General features: G+C 35.9%; 1 protein-coding gene across 10 annotated transcripts in view; it reads left to right on the forward strand.

The window, feature by feature from the left end:
* The window catches only part of LPAR1 (lysophosphatidic acid receptor 1), a 120,202-nt gene that overhangs the window by 39,813 nt on the left and 52,744 nt on the right, over positions 1-27,645 (forward strand). For 9 of the 10 annotated variants that reach the window (XM_016130026.2, XM_016130028.2, XM_016130034.2 and 6 more), the window contains one exon: positions 13,549-13,710. In XM_016130026.2, the coding sequence (XP_015985512.1) occupies positions 13,666-13,710 (45 nt within the window). In that variant the 5' untranslated portion in view covers positions 13,549-13,665. Of the gene's footprint in view, positions 1-6,555; positions 6,601-13,548; positions 13,711-27,645 lie in introns of those variants that run through there. The other variant, XM_016130033.2, reaches the window with a different exon arrangement.

Genomic DNA, 27,645 nt, shown 5'->3' on the forward strand with positions numbered 1-27,645 from the left:
GTAATATATTTTGCTCTAAAATATACCCTGTCAGATACTAATATAGGCATTCTAGCTTTACCTTGTTTAACGTTGGCTTGGCATATCTCTTTGCATCCTTTTACTTTTAAGCTATTTGTGTCTTCATTTTTAATGTATGGCTATTGTAAGTGAGCATATATAGTTGGGTCTTGCTTTTTAAAAATATCCAATCTGACAACCTCTGCTTTTTATTTGGGTTGTTTAGACCACTTGTATTTAACATGTGTGTTTTGATATGCTTATATTTAAGTCTGTTATCTTGCTGTTTATTTGTCCCATCTATTCCTTATTTCTCTTCCTTTTTTGTGTTTTGTACATTTTATGATTTTATTTTATATCCTTCTGGAATATTAGCTATAATTTTTTTTTTTTGTTTTTAGTGGTTGATTCAGCACCTACAGTAGGCTTTAATTTATTGTAGGTTATTTTTAAGTGATATTATACCTCTATGTATAGCATGCCTTACGACAGTATACTTACATTTTCTCCTTTTTTTTTTGACTTTTACCTTTGTAACAAACCCCATCATTATTTGTGTCAATTCTTTTTAACAGTTTTATTGAGATATAGTCACATATAATTCAGCCATTTAAGGAGTACGATTCAGTGCTTTTTAAAAAATATATTCAGAGTTATACAACTATCACCACAATTAATTTTAGAAAATTTTCATCTTTCACATAGGAAATCATGTAACTTATTACCAGCCATTCCCCCTTCGTCCTCCCCCTAATCCCTGGCAAAAGCTAATCTACTTTTTTGTCTCATAGATTTACATATCCTAGACATCTTATATAAATGGAATCATACAATAATATTTGGCCTTTTGTGACTGCTTCTTTCACTTAAAGTAATGTTTTCCAGGTTCACGCATGCTTGTAGCATTTATCATTATTCCTTTTTATTGACCAATCATATTCCATTGTTTGGAAATACCACATTTAATTTTTATCCATTTATCAGTTCATGGACATTTGGATTGTTTCCAGTTTTTGACTTTTTTCGATAATGCTTCTATGAACATTCTTGTACGAGTTTTTGCGTAGACATGTAATTTTATTTTTCTTGGGTATATATACTTAAGAGTGGAATCAATGGGTCATATGGAAATTTTCTTTAGTATTTTGAGGGACTACAAGGCTGCCTTTCACAGTGACCGTACTATTTTACATACCACAGCAATGTTTAAGGGTTCCAGTTGCTTCATATCTTCACCGACACTGTTGTTATCTATCTTTTTGATTATAGCCATTCTAGTGGGTGTGAAATGGAATCTCATTGTGGATTTGGTTTTTGTTTCCCTAATCACCAACGATGTGCAATATTTTTTATATGTGTATTATTGGTCATTTGTATAATTTTATTTGCAGAATGTCTATTCAGATATTTTCTCACTCTAAAATTGGTTTATTTGTGTCCACTATTTAATTGTAAAAATTATTTTATAATCTGTATGCAAGTTTCTTATCAGATATGTGATTTACAGATATTTTCTTCCATTCTGAGTTGTTGATTATAAATTAAAGAGACATATAAGAAAACCGTTTTTTGTAATTACCTATTTAATTACTATTTTTGGTGTTCTCCATTTCTTTGTGAATATTTATATTTTCGCCTGATACTATTTTTTTTGTGACTGATGGACTTTTTATTATTTCTTGCATTTCAAGGTCTGTTTATTTCAGTTTTTTTCAAAAGCTGATTTATTTCAGCTTTTTTATGTTAAAATATTTTTTCGTTTTACTTTCATTTTCAAAAAACATTTTCTGTGGGTGTAGAATTTTAGTTTGATAGGGCACTTTTTTGCCCCCATTATATTAAAGATGTTTATCTCTGTCTTTTTTCTTGCATTGTTTCTTACGAAAATCTGCTGTCATCCATATCCTTGTTCCTCTCTGTGCCACAATTTTTAAAATTTAAATCTTGCAACTTTAAAGATTTTTTTTTGTTATTGTTTTGATAAATTTGATTATGATGTGCCTTTGTGCATTTTTCTTTGTTTCTTGTGCTCATGGTTCATTAGGCTTGTTAATCTTTATAGTATTTATTAAATTTTGAATTTTTTGTTTTTTATATTTCAAATATTTTTTTCTGTCCTCTTTCCATTGGGGATTCCAATTATATGTATAATAGTCCATTTGAAATTTTCCCACATTTCACTGATGTTCTTTTAATTTTTCTTATTTTTTTTTTCTATCAATGTTTTGTTTGGGGTAGTTTCTATTTCTGTTACTTCACTCATCTTTTCTTCTGCAATGTCAAATTTTTCTCTTAATCCCATTCAGTGTGTTTCTTATTTTATACATTATATTTTTCTTCTCTAGAAATTTGATTTGGATCTTTTAAAATATCTTTATGTCTCTACTTTTTAAACATTTAGAATATAACTTAATAACTATTTTAATGTACTTGTCTGTTAATTCTAACATCCATCAGTTTAGTTTCAATTGAGTGATTTTTTTTCTTGTCCTCATTATGGGTTGTATTTTCCTGCTTCTTTGCTTGGCTGGTAATTTTTGACTGGATACCAGGCTGTGACTTTTACCTTGTTGGATACTGGATATTTTTGCGTTCCTATAAATATTCTCAAGCTTTGATTTGAGTCACAGTTAATTACTTGGAAACAATTTAATCTTTTGAGGTCTTGCTTATAAAATTTGTTCGGTTGGATCGTCTTAGTGTTTAGTCTAGGGCTGATTATTTCCCGCTACTGAAGTAAGATGCTTCTGAGTGCTCTTCCCAGTGTCCTGTAGATTATGAGGTTTTCCACTTTTGCTGGTGGGAAACGAAACTATTCAAATGGATATTACTCCATCCTCTTGAAAGTTTCCTCATGTGCCATCTCTGATCAGTTTTCTGTTGAAAACCCAAGGGAAGTACTGCAGATCTCTGGGTTTTCTGTATTTCCAGTTCCCCTCTGTGATATTCTGAACTCTTAAGTGCCTTGAACTTCTTGGGATCTCAGATTTGCTTCTTCCACTCACTAAGTTCTCCAGGATCCACTGGAATTTCTCCTGTACTGAAGCCTGGAGGCTCTTGAGGCAGGAAGTAGGGCAATCGTAAGGCTGCCATGTTGTTTTCCCATTTCTTGGGGATCATTGTTCTTTGTTGCCTGATATCCAATATTTTGTATATTTTAATCTTTTTTTTTTTTTTTTTTTGGGTTGTTTGAGATAGGCAGTTATATCTGGTCCCTGTTACTCCGTTTTAGTCCCGTACATTCTCTTTTCTGTAGAAAAATTGAGAAGGCCGTAGCACTTCAGGGCATAATGCATGTATGTATATTGTCTTTCTGGGTCTGTATGTTCTCCCCAATGGCGAAGATATGTAAATACATAATTTCAAAACAATTTAAGTTTTATTGGCTATATAAACTTGAGTTGCATGTAAACATAGTTTTAATAACTCAGTTGGCAAGTATTTTATTATTGGATGTTTAGATTGCTTCTAAAATTTCCAGTTACATATGATATTGCTTTAAGCATTCTTGTAGCAAAATCTTTGCCTTTAATATTAATTCTTTACACAGTATAAATTCCTAGTTGTGGAATGACATGCCCTCTGATTCAGCATATATTTTAGGATCTTGGTGCAAAACACACACACACACACACACACACACACACACACACACACAAAATTCCAGAAAGATATAACAGTTGCATCTGTACCAGAAATGAGTTTGAGTCCCTATTTTCCTACATTGTGGCAGATACATCTGAAAATTTTCTTTCAAGCATAATTATTTTATGTCGGGATACATTTTTAAATCACTGTTCTTCAATTCAAACATTCATAATTGATTTTGACTTATACTTTCAAAGGTATTTGCAGTTTAAGCTACTCAAAACTATAAATAGTAGACAATGCCTTTGTCAGCAGAACCCTTTGCTCTTACAACCTTTTTCTGTGCCGAATCTCTTTTCTTATTGCAGCTGTAGACTTCTATATTCTGGCCAGGTATTTTGACACTTTGCCCCACTCTCATTTGCTCTCTCCTCTCTTTCCCTTCACGTCCACCAATACAAATATATATATTCATATTTCTTCTATTCCGGGCCATTTTGGAATTACTTCTGATTTTAGAAACACGGACTTGCTCTCAGAAGGAAATATTTCCCATTACTCCTCCATTGACTTTGGAAAAGCCTAGCTTGGCCTGAGGCTTGGTTATAAGGGTTGTAATTTTCCTTATTCTTAACTTGTGGATTTTAAATGCTAGGCTTGGCTCAGAGGCTTCCTCCTCAAACATTTCTCTCTAAAAAGGTATCCACCCTATGCTTCAGGTACTTCTTTCCCTAGGCAGATCTCTTAATTTCCACTTCTCTGGGTCCCTATGTAAAAGGTAGAGGGTCATGGCTGTAGATGCTCAGATAATTCAAAAAGAGTTTAGACATTGTGGGCGCTGGGCAATAGAAACAGGGCAATAATAAATCTGTCTCTTTCCTAAAGGATAATTCCTCTAATTGTCCTACCTCTTTTTATTTGACTTTTCTTCCTTAATTCCTGTCCCTTCTTTCCTTGTTCTCTCCCTTCACGATTGAGCACACTCACCTGAGTACATTTTTCTCTAATTCAGAAACCTGTAATTCTAGCTCATTCCTGACCCACTATTCATAAACTATAGATTTTCCTCATTTTCTTTCCAATATAACACAAAGTAGCTTAAGCTTGAGACTGTAAAGAGTATTGCTAATATATTGTTTGCCCTAGTAGTGACAACCGTTCTGAGATTTTGCTGCATATTGTGTTTTACGATTTCTAGTTATTTCGACAAGTTTTAGAGTATCATCTTTCCTCATCAGGAACATATTCAAAAGTGAAAACTGCCTGTCAATACAGTCTTTTGAAATCAGGACAATGAGCTTATTTAAATAATTTTTGGCCAGTTTCTTCCATCTGTAGAATACTGGACTCTGAACTGATAAAATACACGTAAAATAGTGGGATTGTGGTGCTTGAGTTTCTCCGTCTGCAGCCAGCCAGTGTGACCAGGATGGGCTAGCTGAATTCCTTCCTTTGAATGTATCAGCTCAGTGCCACATGGAGAGAATGATAGACTTTGAGAACAAATGTAGAATAAAAGGTCTGATTGAAAAAGCTGGAGAAGTAAATGGAAAAAAACCGATCCTATGTGTGGAAAAGGAGAGATATAAGAACATGAAATATATTGTCTTCTGTGAGTATATTAAAGCAAGATCTTGGGACTGATAACCTTGAAGAAGAGAGCGAAGTTTTTTGCCGCCACAGGTAGAGATAGTATTTAAAAACAAAAACATGAGGAAATTGTTTGGTTTCCCCTGAAGTGCTTTTCTGATTTCTTTGTTTCAACTGCATCTGAAAGTGATCACAGCTTTTTTCATCCCAGCTGGACCATTTGTCTCACTGGTCTTATGGGAGGCAGTGCCGAGGATAGGAAGCTCAGATAAAAAATGTAGCTTGGCCATTTATTTGTCAGCCTTTTTCCTCCTTTATTTTTATTATTATTATTATTTTTTTAGTTTTGTTTTTAAGCCTGAAATATTAATTTAATAACTTTAGAAATAAAACTGCATTGTCTCTTTCAAAAGTTGAAGACTTTTTTCCTTACGATTTCTTTGAGCTTTTATTGTAGTTCATTACAATTTATATATGTATTTCAATCAGATAGCTACTTAAAATAACTGTATTTTTTGGTCACCATTATTATGACAGGTATTCTGTGTTTACCTGGATTGACAGATTGCTTGTGCTGAGGGTCTCCTGGGCATGTTATTGTGATGTGTTGAAATACATCCTGATTATTTTATATTTAAGAATGCCTTGTTCTTGCTGCTGCAAATAAGCGCTAGCTTGGCCAAATGTATAATTACCGAGTCATTCCTTATTTCTGACAAAATCTTCCAAGTTGCTCCTTTGTCATATCTGTTGTGGCCAGAGTGATGGCTGTGTCTAGCTCAGTTTTTTCCCTTTTTGATTTGATTTTTCCCCACTTAATTTTTTATGGGAATTATTTTAACTCTTAAAGTTGAATAACAAACCCAGTTGTAGATCATGCACTTTCTATTTTTTCCGGGAATGTGGTGAGGTCTTTTTTAAATTATGGTGTCATACATTATACCATAAAATTAACTGTCTAAACCATCTTCAAGTTTAGTAATGTTACGTATACTCACATTGTTGTGAAGTGGATTTCCAAGGCTCTTTTCATCTTGTAAAACTGAAACTTTATACCCACTGAAAAACAACCCCCCATTATCACCTGCCCCCAGCCCCTGGAAACCACCATTCTACTTTCTGTCTCCGTGAATTTGACTATTCTAGGTACCACACGAATGGAATCATAACATTTGTTTTTCTGTGGCTGGCTTATTTTACTTAGTATAAAGTCCTCATGGTTCATCCATGTTGTAATGTGTCAGAATTTCCTTCCTTTTAATGCTGAATAATATTGCATTGTATATATATTCCACAGATTATTCATCTATTCATCATCCATGGACACTTGGGTTGCTTCTACCTTTTGGCTGTTGTGAATAGTGCTGTTATGAACATGGGTGTGGAGATATCTCTTTGAGACTCTACTTTTAATTCTTTTGGGTATGTATCTGGAAGTTTTCTGGATTATATGATAATTCTATTTTTAATTATTTGAGGAACCATCATCCTGTTTTCTATAGCAGCTGAACCATATTATATTCCCACTAGCAGTAAATAAAGGATCCAATTTCTCCACATCCTTGAACACTTCTTTTCTGTTTTCTTGTTTGTTTGTTTGTCTATTTTTTGAGTTACCAGCCATTCTAATGCTTGGAGATATTAACTATCTTGTCGTGTGCTTTTTGGCCATTTGTATATCTTCTTTGTAGAAATGTCTATTGAAGTCTTTTGACCATTTTTTAAATCGAGTTGTTTATTTTTGTTGTTATTGTTGAGTTGTAGGAGTATTTAAAATATATTCTGGATATCAACTTTTTTCAGATACATAATCTGCAAATATTTTCTCCTATACCATGGGTTGGTTGCCTGTTCACTCTTGATTGTGTCCTTTGATACACAAATGTTTTTAATTTTGTTTTAGTACATTTTATCTATTTTTTTTCATTATCTGTGCTGTGGTGAGTTCTTTAAACCTGTAAATTTAACATCTTTTAAGAAAAGTTTACTTTTATAGTTAAAGAACTTCTGTTCCATTGTTCTTCTCAAGTATACCGATTATTCTTATATTGAGTTTCTATTGTCTGTAGGGCCATAATTTCTAATCATTTTAGTGACTTCTGTTGTTATAAGCATGTGTGATTTTTATCAAGCCAGTCTTCTATGGCATCAGTTTGGTTTTCTGCAGTGGAACTTCTGCCTGTTGTAACTTTAAATTTTTGTTTCAGCAGTGATATTATTTAAAAATTTTTTCCTGTTTTGCTTTTATTTCTTTATCAACGTTATGTTTGTTACTTAAGGTGTCAAATAGCTGTATGAGGGTTGATAAGAAAAGGAGTCTCTGCCTCCTCTGTACCATTTTATCTTCACCATAGCTATCATTTTCTGTTGTTTTAGCTGTTTAATTTGGTATTTGCATTGCATTTCTAAGATTTTTATCTGTAGTTTTTTGATATATCAGTTTTAAATATTTGGAGACTTTTCATGTGGAAGATGTGTCATACATATACTGTCATTTTCTTTACTTTATTGTCCTAATATAGTTAGTTCATGATTTAGATTAGGCCTTTACAGTGTTAATGTTATTATGATCTTATTAATGATGTTCAGAGTTGAGCCATCTAGAAGTCTATGAATCCTTTTCCTCTTCTGCAGATTCTTTATTCTCCTTTAAATTAATCATTCTTTTTATGTTTGGTTAATTTTTTATGTGCTTATTACTCATTCAATCCCAGATACTCTTGTCAGTTCTAGAAATCTGCACTTAATATATCCAAAGGACAGTTATTCATTCTGTCAAGGCTACTTTGTGAGTCTTCTTACCTGTCATTCATAGGTCTCCTTTCACAATTATGCCAGGAATTTCCTTTGTTTTTGTCCTGTATTATATTCCTAGCCCTGTATCACATGCCTTCCTTTTTCTTAGTTTCCTCCCTGTTTTGCTGAAGAACATCCTCCAATAGAATCGAGGTCGTAAATCACTTTTCTTGTTGCTCCATTGTCTTCTAGTTTCCAGGTGCGGTTTAGAAGTCCAGAGACTGATTCCTGATCCTTTGTTTCTGAGCTCCTCCACACACACACTTTCTGATAGTTTATAAGATTTTTTTTGCTCTCTAGTGTGGGGGGGTGGGGGGAAACCACCAAAAACAACAATGTGCTTAATGTGAGTAGATTAAAATCATTGAGGTAGGCTGGTAGTAACTTAGTGGGCCCTTATAGTTAACAAACTTAAGACTTACCCATCTTAGAAAATGTTTCGAGTTAGTTATTTCATTTCCCCTCCTTTCATTTCCTTTGTTCTTTTTTTCTGGAATTGCTTTTATTTGGCCATTAGATCTCCTGGACTAGTCCCCTAACCTTTTCACTTTGTTTTTCGTTCCACATTTTGGATATTTACTTTCGGAACTTCACTTTCCAATCCTTCTACTGAATTTCAAATGATCAATTTTGAAGCATTTTGTTTTTGTTTCAGTGGGTCAATGTCATCTTCCTGATGTTACTATTTTTAAGTCTTTTCATCTGTTCAAATTCCAGAGAGAAGAATCTTCCAGTCTTAGGCCTTAGATGATATAAGGTTGGCTTCAGATGCTGTTTATCTCTGGCAGGGAGAATAGATATTAAGGAAGCTAAGCTATAAGTTTGGCCTTGCTACATCTTGTCATTTTTTTGAACCCGTCTGGGTTTGGGAGTCAGAGTTTTTTCCCCTTGGTTTCTGCCAGACTGTAGAGCTCTCTGCAGCAAGATACACAAATTTCAGATCTGAATTTTTTTCCTATTTGATTTAAATGGTCCTGTATATGTGAAACACCTTTCTAAAATTTTGAGGATGGATTTATCCTTTCCTAGTTTCATCACTGATCGCTTCTTCTTTCCTTATTTAAATATTTTTTCTTGATCAGTTCTGTTTTTGGTATCGAAGCTTTAAAATATTTTTCCATGTAGCTCCTTCAAGCTATGGTTTAATCTTCTGCTTCACTAATACCATTTTCTGCTTTATTTTTCATTCTCTTTTCTGCTTAATCTACTGCCTTCATTTAAGTTAATAATTCAGATTTTTTTTTCTTGTTTTTCTTTTTGGTTAATGCAGGTTCATTACTCACCTCATATATATTTTTTTAAGTTGTCCTTTATGTAATACACCTATTTCTTAAGTAAATATTTGCTCTGATTGTACAGTCTTTCCTTCTCTTGAACCATAGTAGTTTTCATTTGCTTGGTGTGTGTATTTGGACTTTTCTCTGTGCTTATCCTTAGGAAAGTCTGTGCATATTCAGTATTGGGTATCGCCCTGTGTTTTTTCAAGAGACTGAAATGAGTCACTCTTTGACTCAAATCCAGCTGAAGTAAAAAGGTTAGATTTATAGTAGATTAATTTGTAAATTAGAAATTCATCTTCCTGTGAGGCCTAGGGAAGGAGCCAGCATTAGCTGCATAAGTAATCAAAATGAAGTTTGCCTCAGAACCAGAGATTTTCTTTCAAGTATTTGGTGTGGCACTCGGTAATTAGCAAGGTTATTGTCACTTGGCATGGCTGTCCATATCAGAAGCCAGCTGGTAGTGTTTTATTCCCCACATGTTTTCTGGGGCAATCATCATGGCCACATGCAAATTAGAAGTAAATACAGTCAGAGATTACTTGCTTAGTTGGAGCCAGGAATCCCATTTAAGGAGCGAATGTATTTTCAATGTATTCCAACTCCCCATGGCTCAGATTCCTCAAGCCTGTCCTGCTGAACTAGGAGTATCATTATGAGTCCATTGGGGTATCGTTTGCTGATTTTCTGGCCATGCAGTTGCAACTTCACATTAAGGTGATGTTGTGTCTTAGCCCTTCTGTCAGCCTCCCTTGTCGATTTTTTCTAGTGTGTATTTTTAGAGGTTTAAGCAATAGTTGGGACTTATCTGTGGCTTCTAGGGCTGATTCAGGATATTTCCAGTTTTTACACTTAATTGGTTATTTCTCTTGTAATCTGGCACAGAAGAATGAGCTTATATAGTTTTCTTATTTGCAAATTGTATTTTATATATATGTTTTTGAACCGTAGAGAGGGATATTGAGGTAATTCATATTCAGTGACAATAGGGGAATGAACGAATGGTCAAGTAAATAAATGACAAAGCTCATTTTTTGCAAGTGAGAGGCCTTAGAGGTGGCTTTGTGGTTTTGCAAAGAATGATATAGATTAGAAGAGATACCTAGAATGTAAATGGAGACAACTAGAGAAGAAGAGAATGGGCAACAGTAATAACCTAAGGATAACTGGAGTCAGTGGGGCCAACCCATACTGCTTTGTGGTTTCCTGTAGTTGGAGCAGTTTTGGAGCTTAAGCAAAGGAAATGGAATGTTAAGTTGATAACAGATGGGAAGAACTGCAGGACAGTTATCCAGGTACTTGGAAGAGTTCAAGAGCGATATATTTTTTTAAAAATTCTGTGCAAATCTGTAGTTGACAGTCTGGGAATCTGGGAAAGCAAGAGATGGTATATCACAATGAGCCAGCTTACTTAGTTAGAGACTGAACAGCAGTATGACTTAGAATATTGTCTTTTTTGTCATTGTATCTAGTTCCCCCATGATTTTTCCAGTTTTGTAAATAAATTGGGAAGTAAGTAGATTTCATAAATGTAATTGTAAGACATCACTCCCAGGAGAGAGCTGATTTGTATGTACCCTTTGAGGTAGTATTGCTTAGTCTTTTATATTTTCAGAGTCAAGTAACCATACACCATTTTATAAAGAGCTCTTGTATTGTTCAACAAAAGCCTCTAAACTCTATATGTCTTAAATGGTTTAGGGGAAGACAGTTAATTTTCTGACTTATTTTCTTTCTGAAGATACCAGACTAACAATCTATACTACCTATTATTGCATCTCAAGGATATTTAACATAAAACTAGGGACACGTCATTAAATTTTTATGTAGATGAGAGCACAGGCTTCTCTGTTTCAGGGTTTGGAGAAAATAGTTACCCTGCAGGACATCTGACTTTCATCCTGCTTTCTTCAGGACTTTCTGAAATTTTTTAAAAAGAGACCCCAGGCACTTTCTGTCTCTTCTTAATTTTTGTTCCTTTCGAGGGTTAGTCTATGGAAAGAGCCTGGGCCCTGGCATGGGCCCTGGTCAGGTCTCAGCTCCCTCATTTCTGGTCGTTGTGACTCTGGTTACATTGCACAACCTTCCAGAGTCTTAGGTTTCTAATCTTTGAAATGAGTTAACAATATCCGCCTCACACTGTATGTGAAATGGCCGCGCTAGTCCTCAGCGTCTAGTAGGCTTTCATTAAACCCCAGTCTCCCCCCTTTCCCCCTTTTCTTGTCCGTAATGATGCCATGTGGTATATTTGTCACATCACTTTCTATATCCTTTTCCTTACTCCAGGATGGGTGCCCAGGATTCACCTTTTGGGCCGCTCTCTGTACTCTGAATATTGAAAGTGTATTAAGGTTATAGTGCTTAATGACTTAGCTGGGCAGGAATGATATTGGACCTGAGCACACAGTCTGAGTCTTTAAGAATGGACTCTCACTTGCCCGCTTGTTTTGTTTTTTGGTTATCAAGCTATTTATATATTCATCTGTTTATCCTACATATGATAGAGCAAGATCATGTGAATTATAATAAATACATGAGAAGGAAAGAGGAAAAGTAAAGAAGTAGGAGTGGGCACAAAATGATGCCGGGAATAAGTTCAGTACAAAACAGCACCCCACGTATAATTTTCTCAGAGTCGACTCTGCATTCTAGCAGCCATCATGAAAGAGAAGGCACTGCGATAAACATGTTCCTTTCTCCTGGGCTGTTCATTTAAATTCACAGTGCGATGAACAACAAGTCTTCCCTCCAACCCACCCCCAAAACTGAGACTACGGAGTGTTGTCTCAGGGCACCTATGGACTCTGTGTTGAATGTCGTACCAGAACAGCTCCACGGCTTTGTTTCTTTTTTTGTTAATAACAGAGGGAAGCAAATAGGAACATGCCACCATTCTAAACAATTAGAACCTAAAGCCGCTGAAACTATAGTATGAAGGATAATACACAAAGTTCATAGAAGGTACTTCCAAACCTAGATTACTTTTTAGGAAATGGTCCTTCTGAGGGTATGGGACTTACTCAGCATCATTCAGCTAACGTAGAGCAGTACCAGAAGATTTGGGGTCGAAGGACTGAGATAAAGTGTCCAACTTCACTGTTAACTCTTGCTCAAGACTTTGGATCTTACGATCCTGCTCCATTACTTTCACTATTGTTAATAGTACCATTTTCTCATAGTTCAAAAACATTCAGGTATCATCTTGAATTCTGGTGAACCTAGAAAGTATATTTACAGACAAAAGCTTTCTGAAGGCAGGGGTGCCTAAATACTCAATAAATACCTTTCGAATAAAAAAATTTGTTAGTCGACATGAAAACAATCTATAAATGAAAAATTTTCTTAAAATGCAAGAATTTTCTTAAATTCTTAAAATGAAAAAAAAAAGTTTCCTCTGCACTAAATTGCAACATGGAAACCAATCACTTCATTCTTTTGACAGAAATTGGGCCATGTTTTACTGCAGGGAATGTAGTGCTTTTTTAGTTTTCTTAATAAACATGGTAATAATGGAAGTGGGCACAAAATGATGCCGGGAATAAGTTCTTATCTAGCATGCCCTCCTTGAGGATGTGAAAGGATTTTGAAGTGCATGCTTCCTTCTACATGTGGAGGTCTGACTTCTGAAGCCCCCACCACCCATCTGAGTACTTGACTCATTCCTATGACTGATTCCTATAACTTTGGGGTGTCTTGCCTTCTCTTTAGTCTTAAAAGTTGTGTCTGAGTTCCCTGAGGAAATATAAATATGGGACACGTTTACTTTCTTATGTTTCGTGTTAGACTGGGAGTTGGTTGTTTTAGTGCTAGTTCTGCCATTAACAAAATATATGACTCTGGTGTCTTCTCCACCCCTCAGTGTATTGCTCTGCCGATGGGCAGGGTTGAACTGGGTGGTCTCAAAGACACGTGACGGTATTATTCTCTCTGCCCTTTGTATATAATAAACTCTCAGCTCTCAATTGTGGGTCGCTCAACTTCCTTTATTGTTTAATGACAGAATGGCGTCTCCCCCGGCCCATTCTCCCCATCTTCACAACTTGACACTACCTCCCCAAAACTTGTAGCTAGCATGTGGAGTTGGATTCAGACTTAGGAAAATACATTGACTTCACATGACTTGGGGGACTAGTGCAGAAATCCTGGTGTTGAGATGTGAGATGCTCCTTCCTGGCTTCCTGTTTTCATTAAGCAAGTAGTCGGCATTGTATAAGGGATTTTTGCTTCTTCAGGCCCATGGTACTTCACTCGCATGTGGTGGTGGTAGGCTAATGTGGGTTGTCCTGACCTTTTCCAGGTGCACAGTTTCTCGTAGCATGACTGCGATCTGATCAGCAACCACAAGAATTTGACTCCTGTGTGTCTGGCGCTGTAGTGCTGGGGCCCGATCACTGCCCGCAACTACTGAGCTGCCATGGCCGCTGCCTCCACTTCCACCCCTGTAATTTCACAGCCCCAGGTAAGTGATTACAGCTGGCATAGGTTTAAGCTAATCACAGTTTTGCAGAATATTTAAATTGAGCTTCAAAAAGTGTGTTTGGCTCGCGATCATGTGTATCCTTCTAATTATCATTTGGTGAGTATTCAGAAAATAGTGCTTTTGTGAGGCCAGTGCTGTTTAGTTCAAAAAGCAGCTGGAACAATGAGCAAGTGATTTTAGTGAACTGGCTTCCGTTCACGGGGGCTTTGGTTTTCAGTGCTTAAGATGTTTGGCTATTACTCTAGGCATCAAATTGCAAATCGAGACAGTCAGATGTGAATTTACTGCTTTTCCTCTCTTGTCTTTTTAGGGTTTATGGACATATATCTAATGAGAACAGATCTAATCTTACAGGTTTTCTGAATGCTGTCTCATTGTCCTCTGATAATTTTTAGTATTTTGCCTTGACTTAGTCTAGCAACTCCAAAAAAAAAAAAAAAGGCAATTCTAGGAACTTCTGGACGACAGCAATATGAGCTATATTTTCTGAACACTAATACAGCAGGAACATTGCTCAGATTATTTTACAACCTGATCTATTCATGTAGTAACTGGACTCTCAGTTTCAGCCAGCAGTGTGGCACACTGGGGAAGGAGACTTTGGAGTCATTAGGCCTGATTTCACATTCCGATCGCTGGATAAGGAGCCTGAGTCATGCTAACCTCACTTAGCTTCAATTTCTTCTGTAATCATACTTCACGGGATGGTTCTGTGGATTAAACGACAGAATATACATTTTCTATTTGTTCTTCTTTCATCTTCTCCTAAAGTGTGCCCTCCCATCTCATTCATGACAATCATTTTTAGGCCGAGGTTAAAGAAGAAAGTATATCTTTAAGAAAGAACCATATTCGTCGAAATTTGAATCTTGATACAAAATGTTGTTTCACACTTTTTTTCCTGTATTATTTTGCAAGCTACTAAATGTAGTTTGTATTTCAAATAGGGGAGTATATATATCTGAGGGAGGGAAAGGAAAGAGAGGGAGAAGGGGCCATTTTTACTTTATTTACTATAGACACCTTTTTTATTTTTTCCTCTAAAAGACCTTGGTATTTTACCATATGGATAAAGTCCTTGCTGTTCTTTAACACTTTAAAGCTTTTAGTATTCGTTTCTATGATGTGTGTGTTACTGCCATTATGTGTGTTTCTCTTTCTGGTAAATGAGACATCGACTCCACAGTGTTTCATTTACTTTAGGTATTTAGTGTCCATTCCCCTCAATAGCGTTTTTGGTGCCTTGGTGAATGGCTGAAAAGATTCAGTGCCTTGTTGCCTGAGGTCACCATTTCAGAGACCACTGCAGCTGTTCCTGTGCGTTGCCTATTCTTAGCCGTTGGTGAAGTTAGGCCCTCGCGCAGGTCTTCTGGGCGGGGCGTTTCGGCATCCCAGCGCTGCTGCTGTCATTGGTCAGCATTTCCAGCAGCATCGTATTATCTACACACCTTCCCTCTTACACAAGCTGCTATCCGCTGGTGGGCAAAATACAAATATTTTTAAACGACTTATTTAATTAAAATGTTTAACACCGCCCAAGGTAGAAACAGGTCATAGTTAATATAAACACTTGGGGAAATGTGTATACTCTGACGAATTCTCTGTGGGAATGAAAATTGGTACAGTCATTCTGGAGGGTAATTTGACAGTACCTGTTGAAATTTGCAAATACCCCGTTCCTACCTTGGTCTCGACATTAGAAAAACACTCACACACGAGTCCAAGGAGATGTGCATGTAGATATTCATTAAAGCCTCAGTCGAAGGCCAAAAAATACAAGATTTTCTGAATATACAACAGTGGAAAGACTTAATACATTCAGGAATGTTGATATGATTTAAATATCATGCAGCAATAAAAAAATCATAAATATATATATCTCAACACAGCTATATCTCTCCAGGATATCTGATGGAGGGAAAAGAAAGCAAGATGCAGAGTAATACTTGTAGGAAGATGTCATTAAAACTGTTAAACAAGACCATATGCTTTTAGGGATTAACATATGGTACATGAATGTAAAAGCACAGTGAAAAGTCTAGAACATACATCATCAGAGGGAGTGATATTGCCCCTAAGAGGGCAAAAATTGGACCTTAGGCGATGGGCAGTCCCTCTGAAGATTAAATTTACCTGAAGAAATCTTATTCTTTGATAATTAATTTCTCTCATTAGGGAGAATTTAAATTTAATGAAAACGTTCTCCTCAAAAGTCACCAATGGGGAACAGAAGTCAAGAAACCCTGGTCTAGAAGGATGCACAAGGCTCTCCATTTGTGCTGCGTGGGTTCAAACCCTGGCTCCAGCATTTACTAACTGAGCACATGAGAGTGGGATGGGGGGTGGGGGTTGGGGAGAGGTTTCCTCTTTTAGTGCCTGTATTTCCTCATCTGCAAAGGAGCATAAGAATAATAAAGCCAACTTCATAGTGTTGTTTTAATAATGAAATTAGATTATATATGTAAAACTTAGAGCAGTATCTGGCACATACCGCTCAATACATCTAGGTCAGTATTGTTCAGCAAGCACTGTGGCAGGCCTGGGAATATAGGAATAAATAAGATAAGCAAGGCTTTTGTCCTACCAGAGTTTAGAAATTTAGTGGGAAATATACAGAAAAATAAAAAACTTCAATGCTGTGTTACAAATGCTGTGATACAGGAAGTAGATAAGAGGGTATGGGTGGGTACTCTAGGAGTTAAGTGAAGCACCTAGGAAAGACTTCGAGGATTGGAGAAGGCTTCTTAAAGGAAGATCGCCTGCTTGGAAGCTTATGAATGAGTATGAGTTATTCTGGTAAAGAAGAGTAGATAGGCTCTGTGAATGTCAAATGTCCCAAGGTGAGAGAGAGCACAGCATTTGGATGTTAGTTCAGGATAGCTGCAGTATAGCAGGGCACAGGGTTGTAAGAAATAATGTGCTAGAGCCAGCTCTGCCGGCTTACAATATCTGATTGTTAAATTTTCAGGAATTTAGCGAGCCCATTGACTTCATGCTTGTAGCTTGAAATCAGGCGGGGTGGAGTATTTACATCATGGAAATTGGCAAGCTCATCCCTGCACTCCTAAGAGCTTATTGTTGACTATTTATCAGCATACTTCTGGTTATAGAAGAGGCAGATGGGTTAGGTTACCAGGTGGAGAAGATTTTGCAGGGCCTTGCAAGCCCTGTTAAGGAATGTAACATTAATCTCAAAAGAAGGCTGTATAGTTTTCAAGTCTTAGACCTGGGTTCAAACCCTGACTTTTGACAATTATGTTGAACAAATTCATTCATCTCAACCAGGGTAGCAAGCCCCATTATTCTTACTGTATGTTAGGAACAGTCGTGGCCACTGATAGTGCTGGGGAAACTCAAGCCCACTAGGAAGGAGTCAGCTGTAAACGGGAGTGTTAGGTCGCAGGGGAGAGGCAGCGTTACTCTGCTGGAGTCACTTGGTTCCCAGGATCCTCTGGTCAATCATGGGCCTCCTGATTTTGTGTCGGTTCTTCACATGTAATTTGTGCAGTCAACTTTAGCCCAAGACTGACTTGCCCTTGCCTGTATTGATTTCTTCTCTCCTATTATCAAGTTTTCCGCAGGTTCAGAGAAGGTAAAAGTAATTTAAATACAGCATCTCCTCAGGCAAGGCATAATAAGCAGCCCCCTGATCAGCTTAGCCTGGTATTGTCTGGCACGTCAACTTGCATTCTTTTAGAGTGAATTCAGGGGCTTGTGAAGAGATAAACCCATATTCAAGTGTGAAAGGCCTGACAATCTTTTTTCTACTGCGAAAATCCTTTTCTAGACAAAAACAAGAATTTTTTTTTTTTTAAAGCTTTTGGCTTTGTTTGTTACTCTATTTACTTGGTAACAAAGAGCACTTTTCTTAAAAAAAGGCTGCCTAATACTAGATATAAACTAATTAATATGAACAAATAGCCTGTGATTGTTTCAAACAATAATAGGGAAGAAAGCTTTCATTGTCACTCCTGCTGAGATTGCTGTTTAGTTAGTGAAAGATATGCCCCGTGCTTTGAAGTGGGGCAAGTTTGTATTCCCTGCTTTACTCCTGCCTAGACTGTAAGATGAATTTTTGTTTTCTCATGCCGAGAGAGCACCTTGTTCTTGGCTAAGCAGGATGAATATTGAGACAAAACTGGACTAGCAGCCACAGGAAGACTCTGTGTTTGTAGCTGATTTATAGTCCTGCTAGTCCAGACACTGATAAAGAGCTTCCTTACCCAAAGGAAGCTCCAGGGATGTGTTTGCAGATGGGAACATGCTCATAATTTGGTTAAATTAACATGCTCATGCCCTGTGGATGTGGTGGGGGATGGAGGTGGGATAGAAAACCCAAAAGCATGCCACTCTTAATGACTATTTTCTGTTTCTAGAACTCTGTTTAGCATTACTTTAATTGTGGTTCATCTAGTTACTGTGGGTAGAGTATGGATTAAAAGTTTTATTTTCCTTTTGAATGGAAAGGTCAATAGTTCAATACATGAATGAGTGGGTTGGCCTCTTTCAAATCCAGGACGGGTATTAGAGACCAGAATGATGGTTTGAAAACTTCAAAGGTATTCAGATCTCACACCTGTGATTCCAGTAAGGAAGGATTCTTTTCCATCAGTATTTTACAAGGTATTTTATTGTTTGTCATTTACTAAATGGCTATCTTGGTTTTAATCCAAGGAAACAAAGACATTTTGATTTCTCTAAGTTCCTACGAGATTTCCTGTGGCTTTCATTAATGATGTAAATTTGAGTATATTCTCAATGTCTTAAACAACAGATTTGTTCCTTTAGTTCTTAATTCAGTTTCTGATGTAACATAAGTAGATCTCTACTTACTGTTTGTTAGAAGAAAGGTGTTTTTGAACATTATTGCCAATAGGTCATCTTAACAAAGTCCATCATATTTCCTAAATCTATGTTTTAGGGGTTTTATTTCTGATATTAGAGACTGATACTTATGGATTAAAGTAATTGAATGCCATATTAAATGGGTTACATATTTTGAGATCGAAAGGCTTTTTTCTAAGAACCTTGAATTATGGCAGTTTTCAAACAGTAACAAAAATAAAAAGAATAATATAATAAATCCCAGTATAGCCATCACCTAGATTCAACAATTATTGACATTTTGCTATACTTAATTTTTCTTCCATTTAGGGTAAGTAAAATATTTTAAATCAGATTCTTGACATTGTGTCATCTCATTTCAACCTTTATACATCAATGTGTGTCTCTAAAAAATAATTCACTTACATAACCATTCAATACCATTATTACACTTAACAAAATTTTAAAAACTCAAATCATCTTATATTCACTTATATTAAGATTTCTCCAATTTTTTTCCTATAATGTGTTTTTGTACTTGGGTGTTAAGTGTTATCTTTTAAAAATATTGGTTAGGTTAGTTTACCGTTTTGCTTAAAACTATGCAAGATTTTTTTAAGGTTTAAATAGTTTACTCCCCTTCATTCTCTAAGTGAGGAAATAGATTGAAATATTAATGATAATATTTCACCACGGAAGAATAAAAAAATGAGACATACACTGACGCCTCCAAAGTAAGGGAATGGTTGCAATTATTATCAATCTCTAAGGGCTCACAGATATCTTGATAGTACTTTCTTTTAGACTAAAATGTGAACAATTAATTGAAGTATGATGTATATTTCCAGTTCTACACAATGAAGACATAGTGTGGTCTGATTTTACCTCATGGAATTAAGAAAAGAGAATGCATGGTCTTAGATCTAGGTGAGTTTGTGTTCAAATCCAGGTTCAAATACCATAGGAAGGGGATCTTTTAATACTGGTATCTCTTTCAGCTTAATTTTTTTCAATCTCTAAAATTTAAATAATCCACAGTGTACTCACCAGTTTAAATGGCAAAATATCTGGTAAATGCTTTGTATAGTATCAGCCCCTTAATAAATACCTGACATGTGTTAGTTCCTTCCTTTTTCGCCATAATTATTCTGGGAGTTCTTTACAGGGAGAAAGTGGTTACCTCTACATATGGTCTGTGTATATATGTTGCTTATGGAGTCGGCCAGAAGATCCATCAAAGAAAGCCAACTTAGATAAACACTCGACAGAAAACTTCAGTGTATTGCCAGGAATAAATGCATGTGGAGATAAACATTGAGATTGCTGACTTACTCCATCTTGAACCATGTTTCCATTAGAAGTTAAATTTGTTCTCATATTGCAATTTAAATTCATTTATGCTGCCTTCTGTGTTTATAAAGTCAGATAAAGTTTGAGAGGATATCATATTTTGAAATCTGAGGGCACATTTTGAGTTTTCTATTCATAAGACAAAATTATACCAAGATACCTTGGGTGAACCACAATGAGATCTTTCACATTTGTTTTTTTTTCTTTCCAATTCATCTTCTCTAATTGGTTTAGTCTTTAATGATTAATGGAGCTACCTGTTTATCCTTCAAAGGGATGTGGCTTTCTCCCTCTTACTGCCCATTATAGCGCTGTTTGTTTTCCTTTCCCGGCTCCTAGCTTCTCTGGCTATTTTTCTTTGAACTTCTGTTCCAGTTTTTCCATGAATAAACACTAAGGTGGGACAATGCCCTGCTGTTTTTACTAGCCGAGAAGATCATAATCATAGGGTCCAGGGGATTTACGTCTTTTGAGAACTGTACCTTGCTGCAATAAGACTGTCATTTAAAAACATCACCCTTCATTTGCTGTGTGATGAGACTGCATTTTGTAATTGCATAGCATCACTTTAAGAACTGCCCTTAGGTTAAACTTATCCCATTTCAAAAAATGATTATCCTGGACAGGCTCCGGCTGGGAGAGAAGTGACAATGGTTGATACCTGCTCTTCAGCACCAGATGGAATGTTTAGACAAGGGCCGTGGGGGCAGATTAGTTCTCCGAAGGCTAGGTTGTGTCCACATAGGAAACCTTCAAACCCGTAGAGAATTTTAATGAGTTTATTTGTGCCAAACTGACGACAGTTGCCAGGAAGCTAACTCTCAATGGATTGAGAAAATGCTCCAGAGAATGGCAGTTTGCAGCTTATACATTAAAATCAAAGGAGATGTAAGGAGGATTACGCGAAATTCATTGGTGGTGGATTAAGGGAGGGGAAGGGCGAAGTGGGGAAGTCTCTGGGATTGGAAAACAGGTAAAATGGAGGGACACATACTGTCACACTTCTTTCACGTTGGTGGTTATTAGAGAGTTGATAATTAACATTTACAGCACATGGAGATGGTATGTGTGGGACAAGATAACCGTGAGGAGTTCTGTGGTCTGTGCTCTGGTGCAGTGGGTTGTGCCCTGAGGAATCAGGGAAAAAAGGGGATTGCTCTGACATTCCAAGGGTAAGTTATCTTAGATGCACAAAGACAATAGATAGGTTCACAAGGTAAAGATTGACCTTTGTCGAGGAAACTTCAGGATGTGACTACCCGCCACTGACTTGCTTTTAGTTAGGAATTTTTATGTTCAGACCATCCTATGCAGTTAATTTTGGTCTCTGAGTTTGTAGGACCTGTCATGTAGGCTGCCCCTGAGCTTGTCAGGTTTAGTACATGGCCCTTTTTTTGGTCCACAGTTGTCGATAAAGCAACTTTCAAAGATTCAGACAAATTTTGGGAGCAAGAACTCTAGTCCCACAGGAAGAGGGATTAGGGTATGATTGTTGGTGAATTAGGAAGCTACTTGATATCAAAATATTTGCAGTTAAATGAATGTCCACCAGCCAGTTTAGGGAGTTTGGAACCTTAGTTCAGGCATGGAAGGAAGAGACGTTCATTGGATTTAAGTTTGGTTGGACTCTGAGGGCTTTGCATATCTGGAACTCTGTGTAGCATTAACTTAATTGTGGCTGATCAGGTTACTGAAGTAACCTGGCAAAAGCAATGGAGTGGGAAGATGGGGGCGGGAGGACCCAGAAAGAATCCCAGCCATAAGCCCTGTGGTCAGGGCTCACCTCTGAAATGATGTATTATTATGTGCGGATGGCCAGTGAGAACTCAGGACTCAGCAGTCATGGTCAGGCATAGATCTCACTTCTGTGAGACATGTTAATATGGAGCCTCAGCTGTGGATCAGTCCACTGTCTTATTCAAGATGAGCTTGGGAAAATAGGGCAACAATGAATCTGCAGATGGAAATTCAACTCTGTGACAGTGGAGAAAGAAAAGATACAAGAAATAGGTGACAAATGAGAGGGGGTCTGTGAGGATTATAGTCTTAGTTATACCATGATGTTTAATTCAGAGTGTGTATCAGGAGTATACATTTATTTGTATGAGAATTTTTTGCATGAGTTTTTCCTTAATATTATTAAAAATAAGTTGCTTTCAATATTTAAAAAATTAAATGCTACCTCTTTTTGCTTGTATATTTTATTGCTTTCCTCTAGGCTAGTTATGGAAAAACAAAGCATAGACAAGCTGTTTGTAAGACTAAAGAGTACAATAAGTATAGGTAGTAACAAACAAAAAAGATAAATGGGTATGCATACTAGTTTTTAAAAAATTGAACACCAAAAATGAATACAATGTTATATGCCAATTACATTTCAATAACAAACAACCGTTAGATGAGAAAACTACCCAACAAAGCTATACATAAGTGCATTAAAATCATCGATACTTTAGAATAACTAATAATAAAATAGGTGTAAGAACTCTTTGAAATTATTTATAAAACTTTATTAATAGACATTAAAATAGACACTGTGTCAATGGATACCGTGTTGATGGATTGTAAGATTATTGGTTCAATGTCATTTCTCTGCAAATTCATCTATAGGTTGAATGTAGTCACAATAAAAATTCCCCCCCAAAAATGAAACCTCATAAGCTGATTCTAGCATTTATATAAAAATGCAAAAGGTCAAAAATAGCCAGTATAATCTTGAAGAAGAACTAAGCAGGAAAAACTGCCGTTTTAGGGATCAATAATGTATTATAAAGTCATAATAAATAAGACAGTACAATATTTTTGTAGGGATACATGATCCATTGGAAGAAAGAGAGCCTGGGCTCCAACTTCACACACATGTCATTGTAAAAAAAAAAAAAAAGAATTGGATCAAAATAATAAGGAAACATATTCTGCTATTAGCCTATGAAAAAAATGGGCTAATGGAAAAGTAATGTTTTTATTTTTTTGATAGGATGGCTTAATTTTATTTTGATCTATGAGTTCAAGAAGGCTACATTTTAAAGATGATGTTTGGTTTATTGAAGTCATATTAGTAAACTACATGAGTGGAATTTAAAAACCCAGGTATTGTCAGTTCCAAGGCCTAAGCTTTCAGCCAGTGTAAATCTACGATGTTATCTTCTATACCTTTTTGTCGTCTCTCAAGAAATAGAAATCTTAAGCGACGCCTCTCCGCGTATTTCAGTTTTTATCCATTAATCGTTCTTTGGGCCCGGCGAAGCCTAGCACCGCTGCTTGCTGCTGCGCTTCTGCATTCCTTCTGCCTCCTTCCTCTTGTGGACAACTTCTGTTTTCTGCAACTCTGAAAAATTAGGTGTTTTTTAAAAAAATATGTCAAGTGTACAGAAAAGTAGAGAGTGCTATAATAGTATCTCTATTATCTAGCTTTGTAAAATTTTAACATTTTGATATAATTGCTTCTACATCTTTCGGGCTTTAATAAATTAAACAAATGAACAGTTATAAAGTTAGAGTCCCCTGTACTTCCCAGTTTTATTAATCTCACTCTTAGCTCAGATCATAAATTAATACTTACCATTCCCCTACATGTGTTTGTGGATATATACATAAAGTATGAAGAGTATAAACAATAAATAGTGTGTTTCTGCAAGTTTTTAACATCCCTACATAATGTTTATATTTGTAAACATTGCATACAAGTACTGTGTGCATACTTGTGCAAATTGCTATATTCACCAGCATACATAAAACTTTACTTTGTTCATTTTAACTGCTTTATAGTATGCCTTTCTGTTTATATTGTTATTTATTCATCCTCCAATTGACAAAATACTTCTCATATTCTGACATTATAAGAGTGGCAATGAAAATTGTTACACATGTCTCCTTTGGCACACAAGTGAGATTTTCTGGGGTCGGAATCTTTCAATCATGTGTATGAACATGTCCAACTTTAGTGGTTTTTGCTAAACTGTTTTTCAAAGTAGTTGTACTAAATTTTATTCTCGTTAGCCCTGTATGGCAGTCCTCACCAATTCTTGATATTTTTAGCCTTGTTAATTTTTACCAACCTGATGGAAAGAGGAATTGGATCTGACTGCAGTTTATAGTTAACTTTCTCGAATTCCCTGGATAATTTTTTCTTGTGATTATTGGTCATTAAGCTTTCTTCTTTGAATTGCCCATTCCCATCTTCCCCTATTTTACTATTGGATTGTTTGGCTTTTTCTTTTTGATTTGTAGGCAGTCTTTACATTTCACTGTAAACTAAGCCTTTTTTATGCACATTGCCAAACCTTCTGCTAGTCTTCAGCTTTTCTTTTCACTGATTTATAAAGCCTTTTGTAGCACAGAACTCTTGAATTTTTTGTTCGTCAAATTGTGACAGTGTTTTGGTTTTGTTTAGAATAATCCCCATATTGAGTTATAAATTCTTTATTTTCATTTTACATTTATCTTTACATCACCTGAAATTGATTTCTGTGTATAATGTGGCATAGATATTCAATTTTTTTTTCATATAAATAAACAGTTATGCCATTTTCCCTGTTGATGGGTAAGAGCATGTTTCATATCAAGTTACCATGTCAGTGTATGTTTCTGGCTCTATTTTATTTCATTGGCTACTCATGTATTTCTGAGCCAGTTTGACAATGTCTTTACTGCTATCACTTTAAAATTACATGTGCTTTTCCATAGGGCACCTAGTTCTTTGTCATCCAAGTTATCTTGGATACTCTGATCTTTTAGTGGTTTCATATCAATGTCCAGGGAGCTTGTCAAGCTTCATGAACTTGGGATTTTCATTTTATCTCATCGAATTCATGTTTCTGGAAAATTCACATCTTAACTTCTTTCTCTGCCCCTGAAATATTTTCTGTCTTCATTTATTTAGGTTTTCTTTTAAGATTTTTGGAATATTTAGACTTATTCCTAGATATGTTAGAGCTTTTGTTATTGTAAATGTGTTGCTCTTGAAGTAATTAAAAAAATTTTTTTTCTTATGTTTCTCTAAGAATACAGTTGATTAATGTGGCTTGATATTTAATCCAGCAAATTTGCTAAATTCTCTTAATACAGTTGGTTAGTTGGTTTATAGAGTATCTTGTATTTTATATGTAACTGATTATATCATTTGTGAAAAACAGTAAGTTTTTTTTTTCTTTTCTGATGCTTCCCTTTTTGTTTTGTTGTTCTTACTGTTTTGGCCATGATCACCAGTCTGTGCTAAAAGCTATTGGTGATCGAGTCAACTTTGTTTTGTTTGTTTTAAACGGGAGCACTTACATCAAATATGACAATTGCCGTACACTTTTTCTCAAGTTAAGGAAGTTCTCTCCTAATCCTAGATTGCCAGAAATCTAGAAAGGATATTAAAATTTACCAAATGCATTTTCATGTCTATTGAGATGAACATTGGACTTTTTCTTTCCTTGAGTCTGTACATGTGGTGAATTATAGTACCAGATTTTTAAATGTTTGCATTCATCTTTATATTCTGGAATAATCACTATTTAGTCATTATTATATATATATGTGTGTGCGTGCGCGCACACACACACACACTATTTATATATACTATTTATATGATGTAATATATAATTATATGTTTTATAATTCTGTAATATAAATATGAAATATTTTATTTAGGAACTTTTCATTTATGTTCTTAAATAATATTGGCTAATAATTTATTTTACTCTTATAACAATGTTGTGCTGGCTTCATATAAAGATAACTAAATAAACTTTGAAAATGTAAAATCAAAACAGTAATACTTTAGGTAGGTTTCAAAACAAATGGAAATAAAGTGATAAACCACAGTAACACTTAAGATGGGAACAGAGGCATCAGAATAAAAGCTTAACAAGGAAAAAGGAAGACCTTTAGATTTCAAGTAGGTATACATGTTAAAATATTAAGAATAAGCATTAAAGAATAGCAGTGTAACTCCAGAACCATTTGAAGTGGAAAAGGGAGAACACAAAAACTCAATTAGTTCAGTTTTGTCTTAAATCTGATGGGTATATAAATATTCCTGGATCTGATCCTGGTGTGGGCTGTTCTGCCATTTCTCACACATGGGTTCCCTCCTGTGTATTATTCTTTTGGATGCTAAGTTCATCTTCACTGATGCTGATCCGAGAGAATCCTCCGTGGCTGCACTGAGGTCTGCCCCTCCAGAGATGCTTGCTGGTGCCAGGCACATGGAGGGGGAGGGTGATGGGTATATCACAAGCTCAGGACCATGGTCTGTGTTAATTTCTCCTATTGTAGGTTCTCAGACTTGACAGATAGTCTAACTTCAAATCCCAACCATGTGTGATCTATATGTGTAGTCTATATGTGGGATCATGATTTCTGAAGGGAGTCTTTTTATTTATTTCCCAAGCTGAAAGAAACTCCCTTGTTTTCCTCAGTGCAACTGCAGGTTTTTTGTTTTTTTGTTTTTTTTTTTTTGTTTTTTTCTGGTCTATTCTTTTGCTGATATGGATATCTTCAAGACTCTAAACTTAATGATTGAATCTCAGTTCTAACTCATTGCTTCGGTCAAGGCCAAAGGCTCATCCTTTCCCAGTAATAGTTAATGCCCTCTATCCATAATCTGGGAATCTGCTGCCCGGGCATCCTATAACCTTGGTTTATAGTTGCCTTTTAGCTCAGCAGTGTATCTAAAAGACTACGTATATTTCTTCAGCATGTCTTAGTGTTTGTAGTGAATTTTTCCATTTCTTCCTTTTAGGACCAACTCAGAATTCTCTCTCTCTAGAAATTTGACAAGGAGGATGTTGCCCATTTTATCTCAGCCTGTTACAAGGGGGTGTAAAAAATAAACAGTGTTTTCATTGATTTATAATTCGTTATCTATAGTTACTTTTTATACATATGTACATCATATCCTTATACATTGTTAGTTTATAAGAAGTAGCATTTTATGTACTTTTTCTGATAAATCTTAAAAATCTAGTGGTTGCATATTCTTCAACTATTTTAAGGATTCTAGCTCTAAAATATTTTTTGTTTGTATCAGCATTGTTTTGTGGCCTGTTTCTAGTTCTAATGGCAGATTTTCCACTTTTTTTTCTATTGTTTCTAATTTGAGGCTATAAAAAGTATGGGAACTATTTTTCTTGTTAATAGAGACTTAATGACCTTTAATTCCATACTGTCTCTTTTGTAACCTTTTGTGGGTGAGGAGCTGTGTGGAAGGTCTGATTACTTTAGATTTAAGAACTAGAATTGAAGAAGCCTTAGAGGTAATTCATATCTTCCTTTCCAAATGAGAAAATTGACACTCAGAGAATTTATGAGACTTATCGAAGACCAAAGTAGCTGGTGAGCGTCAGAATCAGGAGGAAGGCCTCACCCGCTTCATTGTTGTGTTTTAACAGAAGTGGGAAACCGAGTCAGCTTGATTTATGTCTTGTTACTGGTCCCTTATCCATCACCCATTAAAATCTCTCTTTTAAAATGACAGTAGAACACATATTTACATTCTTCTCAAAGTACCTACTTAATCACATAGGTTTAATTACCAGCGTGTAAGCTGCGCCAAGTGTTCCCTTTTATACTTGGCTAATGAATATGCAATAATCTTTCTGGAGATTAAAAAACACATGGGATGGACTGCGAGCGGATACAGCAGGCACTCAGATGTACCATTTTGGCACCCCTCGAAGGCCGAGTGTTGTGTAGTACAGTGCCATGCCCATACCTGGCATTCCATGAATGTCTGTGAATGTGCAAACGAAT

This window comes from Rousettus aegyptiacus, unplaced genomic scaffold (assembly GCF_014176215.1).
Source record: "Rousettus aegyptiacus isolate mRouAeg1 unplaced genomic scaffold, mRouAeg1.p scaffold_m13_p_3, whole genome shotgun sequence".
Lineage (NCBI taxonomy): Eukaryota > Metazoa > Chordata > Mammalia > Chiroptera > Pteropodidae > Rousettus > Rousettus aegyptiacus.